Below are 14,756 nucleotides of genomic sequence, written 5' to 3'. Positions count from 1 at the left end.
CCGGCCTGCCACCCCACGTCCTTGTCCCTGGCACCCTGACCCTCAAGGGGCCACCCTGCCCCCCACCCAGGCTGTGCCACTCATACTGGGGATGCTCTGGTCACTCTGCCCAGCCAAGGCTCTGCCTTTCCCCCTGCCTGGATACCCCACCCTCCACCCCAGCCCACCCTCATCTCGGGGCAGCCCATCCCTGTAAGTGCTCCAAAAGCACCCCAGGCCTAGAAGACGCCCCTGCCACCCACTGCCCTGCCAGGGCCCCCTCCTGCTGTGCAGAGCCACCATCACAGCCCAGCTGTGCCTGCCCACCTGTTCCCAGGCTGTCCCAGACCCCGTGACCTTATCCCCCAGGGACCCTAGACCCGTCTCTGTCCAGAGAGTAACTCCCCCCACCCCACCCCACTGCCAAGTGTGAGGCAGCTGAGAACTTTTACTTTGGAATCTGGCAGAGCTGGATTCAAGCCTGGCTCTACCACTGTTGAGATCTGCTGAGAGGTGTGGCCTGGGGCAAATTTCTCACCCCTGCCAAGCCTCAGTTTCCTCATCTGTGAAATCGGAATCATTACCAACTCCACGGGACTCAGAGGATGGAATAACACACTAGCATTTATTGAGCAGCTACCCACGTCAGGCCTTGCACCACAAGAACTTTCCATTTTCATTTCCTTCCACCCCCAGAAGGTCGGGATTCTTCACCTCCAGCACACACAGCAGACTGGGCCAATCAAGCCTCTAGGGTTCTCTAGGAACAGAAGCTCAACAGTGACAAATCATGTCTGTGGCTGAGCCCCAGAATTCGCTGGCCTGAGTTGGGTGTGAACGGATGTTAGGTGCCTCGAGTCAGCGACAGAGACCAACAGCAAGGGTAGGGATCTCAGAGTGCATTGTTAGAGCCTCGGGGTCTGGTCCAGGAGGCCAGCGTTGTTGACAATTTGTGATCTTGGAACCCTTTCCCTGCAGCAGAGGGAGCATGAGGGAGGGCGGGAGACAGTGGGAGCCCCCCTCACTGTGATGAATATAAGTCCTGTAGGGGGCTGATGGAGCAGGGACATCTCAGCGGACCCACTTTCCCTCCCCAGCCCCTGATTTGGTCAGGGCCACAGCTGCTGGCTAGCAGGGGTGGATGTTCCCCCGCCCACTTCCTGGAGGCCCCTGAATGTCCCCATGAGTAGGGCTGAGGAAAAGGCCAGAGACCCAGCCCACCTGGGGGCCCTGGGCACGGACAGGGATCGGGGCCCAGGCACTTTGGTGAGGCCAGTGGAGGCCACAGTCCCACCCAGGGCCCTGCCCCGGCTACCTATGCTCACAACCCCCAGGCCGGATAGAGATCCTCACTGCCCTCTCTCCGGGAAACCCTGCCCCACCTCACCAGTACCTGGGTCCCTCCCTGGGCCTGGGTTCCTACAGGACCTGGCTTGGCCACCAGCCTGCATCTCTGATTTCCACCTGTGAGCCTGGCCTGCTGTCTCCCACCCTTCTTCTGCCCCCTCCCCACCTGGGTCAGCAGCCCCCTGGAGACAACAGGGCTGAGGCCTGTCCCTGACCTAAGAAGTCCTCCCCTAAAACCTGCCCCTTGCACTGAACAGGCAAGACTACTGCTAAGGCAGTGATCCGGGGCTGCAGGCCTTCCCACCTTCAGCCCCAAAGAAGGGCCTGGGAAGGCAGGTCCAGACCTTGCTTTACTGAGGGAGAACTGCAGATGAGGGAACCCACCTGTACCCCTTCCTGACCGCCCCTCACCTCCAGGCCCAGGGTTTCCACCTGCTGCCTGGGAACCAGGTCCACCTGGAGGTCTAGCTGCAGCACCTCCTGGGCCATCCACACCAGCACCCGTAGCTCTTCAGCTCTGGGGCAAAGAGGGCAGCAAATCCCACGACCAAGGGGAGGGAGGGAGGCCAGTCAGGATGGAGGTGGAAGCTTCCTCACTCTGACCTGGGTCTGCCATTCTCAAAACCAGAACACCCCAAGCCCAGGGCCCTTGCTGTGCCTGGGACCTAGCCTGTCCTCTCCGATTCTCAGTGAACTGCCTGCCTCCCTCGACCCATGGACCCGTGACTCCGTGTGGGTCCCCCTGGGACACAGGCTCTGCCTTCTGCCCCCACCCATAGAGGCCTCGAGCCCCTCTGGCTTCCAGCAGGGAAAAGTGGAGGAAGGGCCAGCTCTAGGCCTCAGCCAGGGATGGCCCTGCCCCTCCATGCTCACTGAAGGCTGCCTCCACCACCCCATGAGGTTAGAAAACAAAAAGCACTAAGGGGCGGATAGGCGGGGCCAAGTGACAGGCAGGGCAGCGAGGGTCAGGGCACTGCAGGGGGAAGCAGCGGTGTGTCTGAGTTCTGTGCTGAGATGCTGGGTGACTCAGGCCCAATGAGCCCCAGGCCAAACAGATTAAGGATGGAGTCAGCAATGATGCGGGCTGTGCGCTTCTGGTACCCGCCTGAGGTCACCATAAGGATGGGCACGTGGCGGCCACGGACCATCCGGAACACAAGCTCATCCCGCTTCACAATGCCCTGTTGGGGGAAGAGGAGGGTGACTCAGGCAGGCCAGACCCCCATGGTGTCAGGAAGTCCTTCTGCAGGGCCAGCCCTGCTCCAAACTGCTGTTGCTTCAGCCCATCTCCTCCCTGACATGAGGCCGACCACCTTTCCTGCTGCCGCTGAGTCCACAGAGCAGACCCTCCCACAGTCCCCAGAGTCAGGACGTACCGCTGGGCTGATGGACAGCCCCCCAAGTCGGTCCCCCTCGAGGATGTCGGTGCCTGCATTGTACACCACCACGTCGGGCAGGTGCTCCTGGAGGGACTTCTCGATGTTCCTCTCCACCTTATCCAGGTATTCATCATCCTCTGTGCCCCACTCCAGCTCCACCTTCCGCCTGATGGCCTCTGGGAGGGAGACATGGATGGCCTCAATTTATAGAGAAGGGAAACTGAGGCTCAGGACAAGACTGTGGACACCAGGCAAGACTGGAAACTGGTCTGTTGGATTCAGCACTGCTCGGTCTCATTCCACCCAAAACTAAGCTGAAAAGAGCACCAAGAGCTGCAAAAAGGGGGACTCAAAGGAGAGAAGGGGCATTGAAGCTGAGACACTGCCCTGGGGGTGTGGAGATCTGTGTAGGCAATGTAAGATTTCACTGCCTCCTCCAGGCCTTCGCTACACATGTGGACGCCCTGCCCTGCCCTGCCCTGCCCTTAAGCCCAGGCTCAGCACATGTGAGCTTCTGTTGAGAAACTGGTTCCTTGGGCCATACTAGCTGCTGACTTATCCACACCAGACTCACCGCAGCTGGTGCAAAAATGTCCCCTACCTGTGGAGGTGGCAGCCCTGTCTTCAAATCTCATCTGAGAGTCTCTGCCTTTTCATTGATGAGTTTAATGCATTTTCATTTTAACAGTTATATGTGAATTTCTTTCTTTTCTTTTTGAGATGGAGTTTCGCTCTTGTTGCCCAGGCTGGAGTGCAATGGCGCGACTTGGCTCACCACAACCTCCGCCTCCCAGGTTCAAGCGATTCTCCTGTCTCAGCCTCCTGAGTAGCTGGAATTACAGGCATGTGCCACCACGCCCGGCTAATTTTGTATTTTTAGTAGAGATGGGGTTTCTCCATGTTGGTCAGGTTGGTCTCAAACTCCTGACCTCAGGTAATCTGCCCGTCTCAGCCTCCCAAAGCGCTGGGATTACAGGCATGAGCCACCAAGCCCGGCCTATGTGAATTTATTTCTTATTTCATATTTTCAAATTTATCCTATTCTTTTTTTTCTTTCATCCTTTCTGTTTTTTTTGCCAGGCAGATGCATGTTTATTGGACAGGGTTATGTGATCTTGGGTGGGTCGAGTGACTTCTCCAGGTCTCAGTTTCCTCATCTGTAAAATGGAAAGGATCACCTCATAGGGATGCTGTGAACCACCGCAGTGGCTTCTGCAGGGCCTGGCAGGCAGGAGACACTCAGGAGAGAGCCTCACCCACAAGGACACCCTCAAGACGAGGGTAGGGGCAGCAGCTTACGCTTGGCAAAGCGGTCCCCGGGGTAGATGTGGCGGTTGTAGACATCCATGATGTACACACGCTTGTCGTCCATGAAGTCTCGCTCATGCCCATTGCCCTGTGGGGAGGTCACAGTAGCCGCTCTCAGGCAGGTGCCCTAGGCAAGGCTGGGGCTCCGCCACCCCGCCGCCATGCCTCAGGAAACTCATTTGCCAGGGCAGCACGGCCTGCTCTCGGGGACAGCAGGTCTCACGGCTGTTAAGGAGCAGAGCTGGGATTCAACCTTAAAACCAGGCCCCGGCACCTTCTAGCATGGGCTTGAGCAAGCCCAGGCCTCTTAGGTTCCCTAACAGAGGAAGAAATTCGGCTCTGCTGCCCTCTCAAGTCTGTGGTGGGACTGGTTGGGATCAGGGATGTGAAAAGCAAACTATAAAGGACTGTCTACATGTAACCTGGCTTAGGAGTTCAGGGTCACAAGAACCCAAGGCAGCTCCCCAACTAGCACAAAGCCATAGCAGTAGCAGTGTGGGGGGTGCCTTCCGGAGCCCACCGGGTACCCTTCCTGTCTGACCAGAGGCACTGGCCTCATTAGCGGTCCTGAGGAGGGGGTAACCCTCTGCTTTGTTTGATGCTTTACTCCCTAGGCGCCGCGTTCTTAAATGGCGACCCCAGGTGCCCGAGCCAAGCCATGTGTGTGGGCATCCACCCGAGGGGCAGGTCGCCAGTGCTCAGCAGCTCTGGGCAGGGGGCAGTGCCCCAAATTATTCGTAAGCAATGGGGACCCATAGCAGAGCTCTGCACACGAGAGCAGTCCCATCAGAGTGGGCTTCAGGAAGAGCCTCATGTGGAGGCAGTTGGGAGGAGGGAGGGAGGCCCCTCGGGAGCAATGAGGAGGACCTACTGTCCTGGACAGAGCGAGAAAGACAGACCCTGCATTTGTAGCCCGAGAGACAGAAGACAGAAGCCGTGAGAGCCGTGGGGACATGAGGAGGAGACTCTCCTGGCCCGGGGAGATTCTGGAACTGGGGGTGGCAGGTCCCCCAAGAGTCTAGCCCCTGCAGAGCACTCACCTGATGGGCATCAAGATCAATGATGGTAGCCCTGGAGATGCCCTCCACACGCTCAAACAGAAACTGCCAGGGAGGAGAGGGTAGATGTGAGGACCTTGGGAGGCCAGAGGACCCAGCCCTAGAGCAACTCCCTGACGGCGGGGGTGGGGGCCTAATGCTTGTGGGTATCAGGCCACCCAGCAAAGATGTCACTTGCCAGGGAGAGCTGTGCAGCGCCAGCTGTGGGGCTCCATGTGTGCATGCAGGTGGTGGTCAGGGAAGGCTCCCTGGAGGAGGGAGCATGTCCTGTACCCTGAAGGGTCATAGGTCAGGAGGTAAATGGGTCACTCAGGCCCTGCATTTTCCCAGATTCCCTAGGAAATGTGTAGGGGTTAAGGAGAGAATCCCCACAGCCCTGGGACTTCATTCCCCAACCTCTGCCTCATCCTACAAGGCCAAGTCCTAACTGCCCCCTCTTCCAGGAAGCCTTCATTCTCTCCTCCCCAGGAAGGTCTCCTGTGCTTCCTCCTTCTTCTAATGGCCTGCCTCCCCCATCAGTCTATGTGCCCCGTGAAAGCAGGGACACATAGGAACAGGTCAGCCTGTTCCTGATGCCCAGCACGAGGCCAGGCACAGAGTGGCAGGGGAGTTGTGGGGCCCCACAGATCAGAGGCCAGCACCAGTTCTGCCCCTGCTAGCTGCATGCCCTCACCTCTGTGGGCCCCGTCTGCCTGCGAGGATTCAGGGAGTAAGTCCTGGAGCACAGCGCGGGTTGGAGCATGCAGAAGTGCCAGCTGCTATCAGCACCATCATTCTTTCCACTCCCTACTCCCTTTGCCAGCCATGCCCTTCTTCCTACAACTTAATATGTGGTTATACAGCAGATCCTGGCCCTGTCTCATCCCCTGGCTGTGGGAGGCTGGAATAACTCCCTTCCACCACAGGCAACCCTTCTAAGCAACATGGAAGAAGAGCAAGTGTCAGATCTGGATTCGGTTCCAGCCTGGCTGAGCAATCCAGACAAGCCCCCTCCCTGCTCCAGCATAGGCCCCTTGTCTATAATTCAGGGTGAGCACAGTTCATTTGGAGCTGTGGGGAGGATTCCAGGAGGGCTCTTGGAGGTGAGACCCCACATGCTCATAGACACACCTTGATGGCGAGTGTGATGTCCGCATAGGCACAGAAGCCCCCGCCACGGTCGCTGGAGCAGTGGTGGAAGCCACCCCCTGCAGAAGGGCAGAGAGCGGTGCTGCTCAGAGCCAGGCTCCCAGGCTCAGTCCAGGAGCTCCTCCATCCCTTCACCTCCCCCAGCATCCTCCCTGCTCAGCTCTCAGGGACCGGCACCTCGGACTCTGGGTTGGCAAACCGAGCTGAGTGCCGGGGCAAGTCACCATCCCCAGGCCAGAAGGCAGCCACGTCTTCAGGGTGTCCCCAGCAAGTCCCCAGTGCCACTCACACCCCCAAGCAACAGAGAGCTCATCATTCCTGAGGCAGAAAGCTGCTTCTTGTCCCCACCAAGCTGGGCCTGCCTCCATGTGGCTCCCGAAACCAGGAAGGAGTGGTGGCATGGGGGCCACGCGGATTCTGCTAGTGGCCAAAGCGGATGGTCAGAAAGGGCACCCTCTGCTGGTCATGACTGCCTACAACCACGAGGAGGGCCCTAGAGCCCGGGATCCATCACCCCTCCACCCTGAGACATAGCCTCAGAGTCCCAGGGCCCACAGAGACCCCTTCCCCTGCAGCCCCTGGGATAGCCTGAATTGCAGGGGCCCTCTGCAGTTGAGCCCAACAACTGATCCATCAGAGAGTGGGCAGCTGGCCCCATGGATACCAGGAACTTGCCTCTCCCACCCCCCAGGAGGCTATTGTTGGCTCATAATGATGAGACGACAGCCACAGTGAACACCTGACTGAGCACTGAGCTTGCTGAAGATTCCCTCCAGCCCTACAAGGGGCATTAGTATCACCACCCCCATTTTACAGATGAGGAGACTGAGCCACAGAGGAGCTCAGCAACTTGCCCAGGGTCACACAGCCAGGTAATGGCAGAACCAGGATCAAACCCAGGGTGTATCGGGATCCAGGCTCTTAACCTCTACCAGGCAGTAACACCTGCCATGGGGAGGGCCATCCGGGCCCTCCTGGGAACCCTGCTGTAGACACGCAGGGCACAAATCACTCCCATATCTGACGTGGGATCCTTGTCTAAGGAGGTCCCCGGCTGGCTCCCCAGCCCCGCCTTTGCACACTTCCAGTGGCAGGGAGCTTCCTCCCTTCCAGAGAGCCTGTGCCATCCCTGGGCAGCTCAGCATGGTCTGAAGCCTGCCTTGTGTCTTCCCTGAAGGACTCCACCTGTGTCCTGGGGCCCAGGACAGCCCACAGAGGCTTGGTCATGTTGGGTTGGGTGCAGCAGAGTACCATTACATCACCACTATGCCAGACCTAATGCTAACCAAGCTCCTAGAGAGTGGGGCTCCCCCTAACTGTGCAGTGGCCCAGGGTGGCCTCTCCCTTGCAGAGTTCACAGCCAAAGGCTGGGGGACCCTGCTTTAGGGCTCTACACAAGCCAGTAGGCATCTCTCCATGTCCATTTCCTCATCAGTGAGACAGGCCTGACAATTATGCCCAGCTCAAATAAGAGTCTGGGTGAAGGCCGGGCATGTTGGCTCATGCCTGTAATCTCAGCACTTTGGAAGGCCAAGGCAGGCATATTACCCGAGGTCAGGAGTTCAAGACCCAGCCTGACCAACATGGAGAAATCCCATCTCTACTAAAAATACAAAATTAGCCAGGTGTGGTGGTGTATGCCTGTAATCTCAGCTACTCAGGAGGCTGAGGCAGAAGAATTGCTTGAACCTGGGAGGCAGAGGTTGCAGTGAGCTGAGATCATGCCATTGCTCTCCAATCTGGACAACAAGAGCAAAATTCCATCTCAAAAAAAAAAAAAAAGAGTCTGGTGAAAAAGAGCTTTCCAAACGTCAAGTGCTGTGCCTACAGGAGGGACAATGACAGGGACAAGGGAGACTCGCGTGCAGCCCTCCCATGAGACAATCTTGTGGGAGAGTCAAGGGGGCTAGGGAGCATGGGCCCTCCAGACCCTTGAGAAGGTGGTGGTATTGATCCTGGGTATACCCACCCAACCCAACATGACCAAGCCTCTGTGGGCTGTCCTGGGCCCCAGGACACAGGTGGAGTCCTTCAGGGAAGACACAAGGCAGGCTTCAGACCATGCTGAGCTGCCCAGGGATGGCACAGGCTCTCTGGAAGGGAGGAAGCTCCCTGCCACTGGAAGTGTGCAAACGCAGGGCTGGGGAGCCACCCGGGGACCTCTTTAGACAAGGATCCCACGTCAGATGGAGGCACTGGTCAGTCTCTCCCAGGTACTAGGAGGCTACATATCAACCTCCAGGCCACTTGACTAGGGGACACCAGAGCTTCTGAATTCACAGCTGCCACCTCCAGGATCCTCCTGCCCTCCTCCAGCCCCCTTTCAGGCCAGTTCTACCAATGGCTGGACATTTCTGAGGACATTCCCAGCACTCACCCACGTTGATGGCCCAGCCTCGCTCCACGGCCAGCTTCCCCGCCTTTGGAGACAAGCAGAGGGTGAGTGGGCACAGGCAGCCCATCTTCCACTCATTCATTCACTGATTCATGCACTCATTCCATAAACACTGCTTCTAGCCAGCTCTGGGGGAAGGATGAGCTGAGCTACAAGGTAGGGGTATAGAAGGAACTCCCTACCCCAAGCAACAGTCTAGGAAGTAAGTGCCAGGTTGGCTGGCATATGAGATGTACAGTGCATAAGCACCTTTGCAATTGTGCAAGGAAACTGGAAAACATAACAGTACTTATCATCCATCACATATGAGCTGACAATAATTTTGACGTGGCTTTCAAAGGGAAAATAGGCAAAGTTTTGCTCATAGAAATATAGTAGACTGGGCCAGGCACAGTGGCTCACGCTTGTAATCCCAGCACTTTGGCAGGCTGAGGCAGGTGAATCACTTGAGGTCAGGAGTTCAAGACCAGCCTGGCCAACATGGTGAAACCCTGTCTCCACTAAAAATACAAAAATTAGCCAGGCAGGTTGGTGTGTGCCTGTAATCCCAGCTACTTGGGAGGCTGAAGCAGGAGAATCACTTGAACTCGGGAGGCAGAGGTTGCAGTGAGCCAAGATGACACCACTGCACTCCAGCCTGGGGGACAGAGCAGGACTCTGTCTCAAAAAACAAACAAGCAAAAGAAGAAATAGAGTAGACTGAATACTGAAATCTTCTAGGAAATCATAGTTTTGGGGACAGGCAGTAATATTCTACTAAGCTAAAAAAAAGTACAAATTTACAAAGATAACAGAACAGTAGGGGATCAGTAGGTAGTGACCCAGGGCTGGGTTAGATCCTCATACATTTGCATGTGAAACATTCCTCTATCTGCAAATAACTAGGCAGTCTGCGGCACATTTTTTTAAAAAAAACACACACACAATGTGAAACCTAATTTTGCTGCAGGGATTTTTTGTTGCCACACCCACGGTGGGGGAGAGGTGGAGCCTTATTCATCACTGAAGTCATGGAGGATCAGTTCTCCATCTTAATTTTGGGTGTATTAGGGCTGGGCGTGGTGGCTCAAAGCCTGTAATCCCAGTGGATCATTTGAGGTCAGGAGTTCGAGACCAGCCTGGCCAACATGGTGAAACCCTATCTCTACTAAAAATACAAAAATTAGCTGGGCATGGTGGTGCACACCTGTAGTCCCAGCTACTCAGGAGCCTGAGGCAAGAGAATCGCTTGAACCTAGGAGGCAGGGGTTGCAGTGAGCCGAGATCACGCCACTGCACTCCAGCCTGGGCAACAGAGCGAGACTCTACTCAAAAAAAATAAAAAATTAGCAGGGGGAGGGGGTGTGCATTAGAGCCATAGTGCTAGGGTATCCGATTTGGTGGGTGGAGAGAGATATTATATACTAGCAATTACGGTAACCAATAGGAGGTCATAGGAGAAAGAACGATGAGAATGCTAATGTCCCAAGATGTGGAAAAAAGGCTTTTGGAGAAAGGGTCATTGTTGCCGAGCCTTGAGGAATATTTAGGATTCTGTTCAACTACTAAGTGGGAGGAGGGCATTCCAGGGCAAAGGAAGTGAGAAGGACCATGCGGTATGGGAGCCCCCAGCCCGGCCGCGCCCCCCCCCACCCCACCTACCATTATGGTTCCTCCTGTCTGGGTCCGAAGGGGCCTCAGCACCTTCCTCTGCACAAGGAAGTTGGGGAGGAAGATAACAGGGGGGATTTCTGTGATGGTAGCAACAGCAAAGGACCACTGCGGAAAAAGACAGGGGCTGTTGGCCTCCGCTGCCCCACCCCGGGGCAACCCGTGAGAAATCAGATCCCCAGGAAATGCCTTGAGGACAGTTTCCAGGTACCCTTGGATGAACTCCCTGGTCAAGCACACTTCCTTTGGTAGAAATGAGAGCCAGAGCCACAACCCTACCAGGCTCCTGACAAGCTCTGGGCTCAGTAAAGAGCAGTTTGCACAATGCGTTTCTTTTTTTTTTTTTTTTTTTTTTTTTGAGACGGAGTCTCGCTATGTCGCCCAGGCTGGAGTGCAGTGGCCGGATCTCAGCTCACTGCAAGCTCCGCCTCCCGGGTTTTTACGCCATTCTCCTGCCTCAGCCTCCCGAGTAGCCGGGACCACAGGCACCCACCACCTCGCCCGGCTAGTTTCCTGTATTTTTTAGTAGAGACGGGGTTTCACCGTGTTAGCCAGGATGGTCTCGAACTCCTGACCTCGTGATCCGCCCGTCTCAGCCTCCCAAAGTGCTGGGACCACAGGCTTGAGCCACCACGCCCGGCCTACAATGCGTTTCTTAAAGCTAGTGGGCCAGGGTTCCTCAGCGTTCTGAGGCCCTTGGCTGCCCTCTTGTGCCCAGAACAGGAGCTGCAGAGGGCTCCAAGTCAGCAGCGCAGGCTGCTGCTTTGGGATAATTGGTCTAGACCATCCACTGTACAGAAGGGGACACTGAGGCCCAGGCAGTGAGAATCTTCCCAAGGCCACACAATGAGTCACTGACAGAGCTGGGACGGGAGCCCTGGCCTCTTGCTCCCTCACACTGCATTGCCTCTTCGTCCATTGGGAATCAGACCTTCCTGGCAAAAGGGATGCACTACCCTCATCTCCAGCTGCTGGGGCTGGGGGGTCTAGGGTACCTGAAAGGTATCAGCACTAAGATCAGGACAGAATGTGCCCTGTGACCTCCAAGTCTACCAGGTAAATATCCATAGCACTGGCTGCCCAGCTGCACCCAAACCCCAAGCCATCTCCTGGCTGAAAATGCATCCCTGCTCCCCACCCACGCAAGGCAGAGCCACTCACTTTGTAAATATTTACTAAGTGTCTGCTAGGTGCCCCAGGTGGGCACTGGTGGGCCCATTCTCGTGCCAGGACACTTGCAGGCACTTATTTGCAGTGTGATGAGTGTGGTGATGAGGAGGAGAACTGGGTGGGGGTTATTAGAGAGGCTTTCTGGAGGCGGTGGCATCTGCAGGAGGTGAAGAGCGAATAGGAGTTATCCAGGTGCGGAGGTCAAGGGAAAAAGGTAACTGGGCAGAGAAGTGAGTCCATGATCCAGAGAAGGTGAGTGCAGCTGGAACAGGGCAGGCTGAGCTTATCACACAGGGCCTGGTCTGCTAGCACAGGCTCACACATTGTCGTCAGAGCAGTAGGGAGCCATAGATGGTGCTATCTCAAGCTGCTCTAGCTGCAGCAAGGAGAACCAATTAGGGGAACAAGGATAGAGAAGCAGCAGCCCCAGGAAGGAAGTGTGAGATAAGAAGGGTCTGGGGTGGTAACAGGGGCAGGTGTTAGCCGGCAGCATGTGGGGACAAGGGGTGGAGGGCTCAGGTGTCGAGTCTGGGGCCTGTGAGGGTAATGGCACTCAGAGGTGAACCTGAAGCAGGGTAGAGATGGCACTAGGTTCTGCTCTCCATGGGCCAAGTCAGCCCCTGGGGCAGCCAGGTGAGACAGCTGAGGTTTAAGTGAGGCTGGAGCTCAGAACAGCGGTGGGAGAGTGGGAGGTGAAGGGCTGGATTGGGACTGCAGGATTCCCACGCTGAAGGGCAAGGCCCAGACAGAGAACCCCCGGGGACAATCAAGGGCTTCCCTGGGACAGGGTGAGGCGTGGAAAGACCTGAGGCGCAGTGCTCAGGAGGCCAGGTGGAGAGAGGGTGGCTGGGAGGAGCGGGTGGAGGGAGGCACCAAAGCTGGGGAGACATTCCATGAGAGGAAAGTGGGAAGTGTGGCCATTGCGTTCACCAACCAGGAGGAGGAGTTTTAGGATGAGAGAAACATGAGCATGTTCAATGACAGAGAGCAGGCAGCAGGGAGGGAGAGGGTGGCTAGGGATGGTGTGATGGCAGAGTGGGGACAAACCTCAGAGGGCCAGGAGGTGCTGTAGCCAGGCCGCTTGGGGCCGGACAAGAGGCAGGACACACCCTAGGTCAGGCCCCAGGAGGGGCCTCATGGCTTAGGCCCTGGCCACCAGGGGAGGCCTCCTGTCATGGTCCTAGGGGTGCCAGGCACCAGGCTGCTGGGAAATGCCCGTGGCCACCGGCCTAGGCCTGTAAGGGCAGCTGAAGGCAGGGGAAGCTGGCATCACTCCCTTACTCTGGTAGAGAAGCCAGTGAGCAGGGTCCCACTCATGATCGGGAAGGAGAGGTGCCCATGGGGCACCACTTCCACAAGCCCAGGCCCTCTGGCTGTAACATGGAGGCATCGCAGGGCCTGGGAAGGGGTGAGAGTGTAAGAGCTGGGACCAGCACAGCTGAACAGTTGCAGGACACACCCATGAGTGTGTGTGTGTGCATGTGTGTTGTGTATACATGTGTGCACAGGTATGTCCGTGTGTGTGTGCATGCATGTGTGATGCGGGACAGACCCAGAGAAGGAAGGTCCCTGCCCGAGGTCATCAGCTCCTCTTGTTCACCACACTCATCCCACTGCCCAGCACAGGTCCCACGTGTGGCCGACATGGAATCACGGTTTTCCATGAATGAGTGAGCAAACAAACGAGCTGCTGAAGGAGCACATGGAGTCACAGCCTCCCTCCCTCCCTGGGAAGCCAGCAGCGGACAGAGACTGGAAGACAATGCAGCCAAGAGCCCAGCATGGACACCAACCACGAGAAAGGCATTCTCTCATGTGCTCCACAGCCACGGGTCTTGCACAGCGCTCCTCAAGAAGGCTTCCACCGGCAAGTCGTTTGGGAAGCACCCACTGGCAAGTCTTTTGGGAAGCACCAGCTTATGCCACCTGCCTCCTGGAGATTCGCAGCGCACCCTAGCATGCTAAAGGCTCTGAGAAGTTCTGCGGCAAATAATCCATTCTAACTTTGCTCCCCCGAGATGTCAGGAAGTCTGCCTGCCCTCTTTGCTTTTTAAGTCACACACACTAACCTTCTGCAAAACTGCAGTGGTATGGGACACACTTGAGAACCTCAAAGAGGTTCCTTGGTATCCTCCACAGACTGGGCCTGACCTGGTCCAGGGACCAGGTGCAGCCACCCAGGAGCATGCGTGGGACTTGGCCAGCGGGACCAGCCCCCACAGGAGAAAGCATGTGTGTTTGCTGTGCCAACGTTCCTGGGAGATGAGCCCCTCGGCGGAGCAGCAGGTTTCCGGCAGTGAAGAGGAGGCTGGCACTTGGGCCTTCTCCTGGTGCAGCAGTGGTTTCTGCACAAGGCAGTGATGTGGTTACCAACACCCTAGACCTGAGCACCATCCAATCCACTGGCTGCCAACCACAGGTGGCTACTTACGAATGATTGTAAATTCATCGAAATTTTTAAAATTCAAGTTTTGTTCCTCAGTTACACTCTCCATATTTCAAGAGCCATGTGTGGCCAGTGGCGACTGGACTGCACAGAGCAGGTCTGAGCATTTCTATCATTGCAGAAGGTTCCACAGGGCAGCACTGCTCTAGGAAAAACCACCCATCAGTGGCCAAGGTGAGAAATAAACAGAGCGGATGGGGTGGACTAGTGGCGGGGCCCTGGGTGAGGGGAGGAGAGGGAAGAGGGCCTGGGCTAGAGCAGGGTCTGTATGGTCAGAGGAGGTGGCAGGTAGGAGGAGCTCAGGGCACCACCAGGTGACATCTGGAGATTCACTTTCTGACCAACACTTCCAGGAATAGCCCTGGAGGGAGCTGTGGATGGGGCGGGTGGGAGGTGCAGCGCTGCTGACAGATACCTTATCTGGGACGTGCAGCAGGCTGCGGTGGGACTGCCCAGATCTGCCAGCAGGTCGGGCTCCCTGATAGTCTCGCCCTGGGCAAGGGCACTGTGGGTGAGGCTAGGACTGGTGTGGACAGGCCCAGAAGTTCCCCAGAGTCAAACCGGTCCAAGTCTGGGTTCTGCCACTGGGTATGTGAATTTAGACTTCACTTCTCTGTGCCTCTGTCTCATCTATAAAATAAGGCTTTGGATGAGGACTTAGAGGTGGAAACCAGTCAGAGAGGCCTATCCTCGCCATTTAATCTAAAATGCCCCCACCCAGCCAGGCTTGGTGGCTTACGCCTATAATCCCAGCACTTTGGGAGGCTGAGGCAGGTGGATCAATTGAGGTCCAGAGTTCGTGACCAGCCTGGCCAACATGGTGAAATCTGGACTCCATTAAAAACACAAAAATTAGCCAGGCATGGTGGTGGTTTCCCGTAGTCCCAACTACTCAG

General features: G+C 56.5%; 1 protein-coding gene across 13 annotated transcripts in view; it reads right to left on the bottom strand.

Annotated features, from left to right (window-relative positions):
- Nucleotides 1-585: 585 nt before the first annotated feature.
- Nucleotides 586-14,756, bottom strand: part of HDAC11 (histone deacetylase 11) — a 28,133-nt gene continuing 13,962 nt past the window's right edge. For 5 of the 13 annotated variants that reach the window (XM_015445354.3, XM_045385709.2, XM_045385710.2 and 2 more), the window contains 7 exons: nucleotides 10,236-10,352; nucleotides 8,577-8,619; nucleotides 6,182-6,258; nucleotides 5,054-5,116; nucleotides 4,005-4,101; nucleotides 2,703-2,881; nucleotides 586-2,507 (listed from right to left, as the gene is read on the bottom strand). In XM_015445354.3, the coding sequence (XP_015300840.1) occupies nucleotides 2,292-2,507; nucleotides 2,703-2,881; nucleotides 4,005-4,101; nucleotides 5,054-5,116; nucleotides 6,182-6,258; nucleotides 8,577-8,619; nucleotides 10,236-10,352 (792 nt within the window). In that variant the 3' untranslated portion in view covers nucleotides 586-2,291. The remainder of the gene's footprint in view (nucleotides 2,508-2,702; nucleotides 2,882-4,004; nucleotides 4,102-5,053; nucleotides 5,117-6,181; nucleotides 6,259-8,576; nucleotides 8,620-10,235; nucleotides 10,353-14,756) is intronic. The other 8 variants (XM_074033041.1, XM_074033040.1, XM_045385712.2 and 5 more) reach the window with 3 other exon arrangements.

Source organism: Macaca fascicularis, chromosome 2 (assembly GCF_037993035.2).
Source record: "Macaca fascicularis isolate 582-1 chromosome 2, T2T-MFA8v1.1".
Classification (NCBI taxonomy): Eukaryota; Metazoa; Chordata; class Mammalia; order Primates; family Cercopithecidae; genus Macaca; species Macaca fascicularis.
Note: the sequence above shows the minus strand (reverse complement) of the source record. Positions and strands in the feature narration are given on the sequence as shown.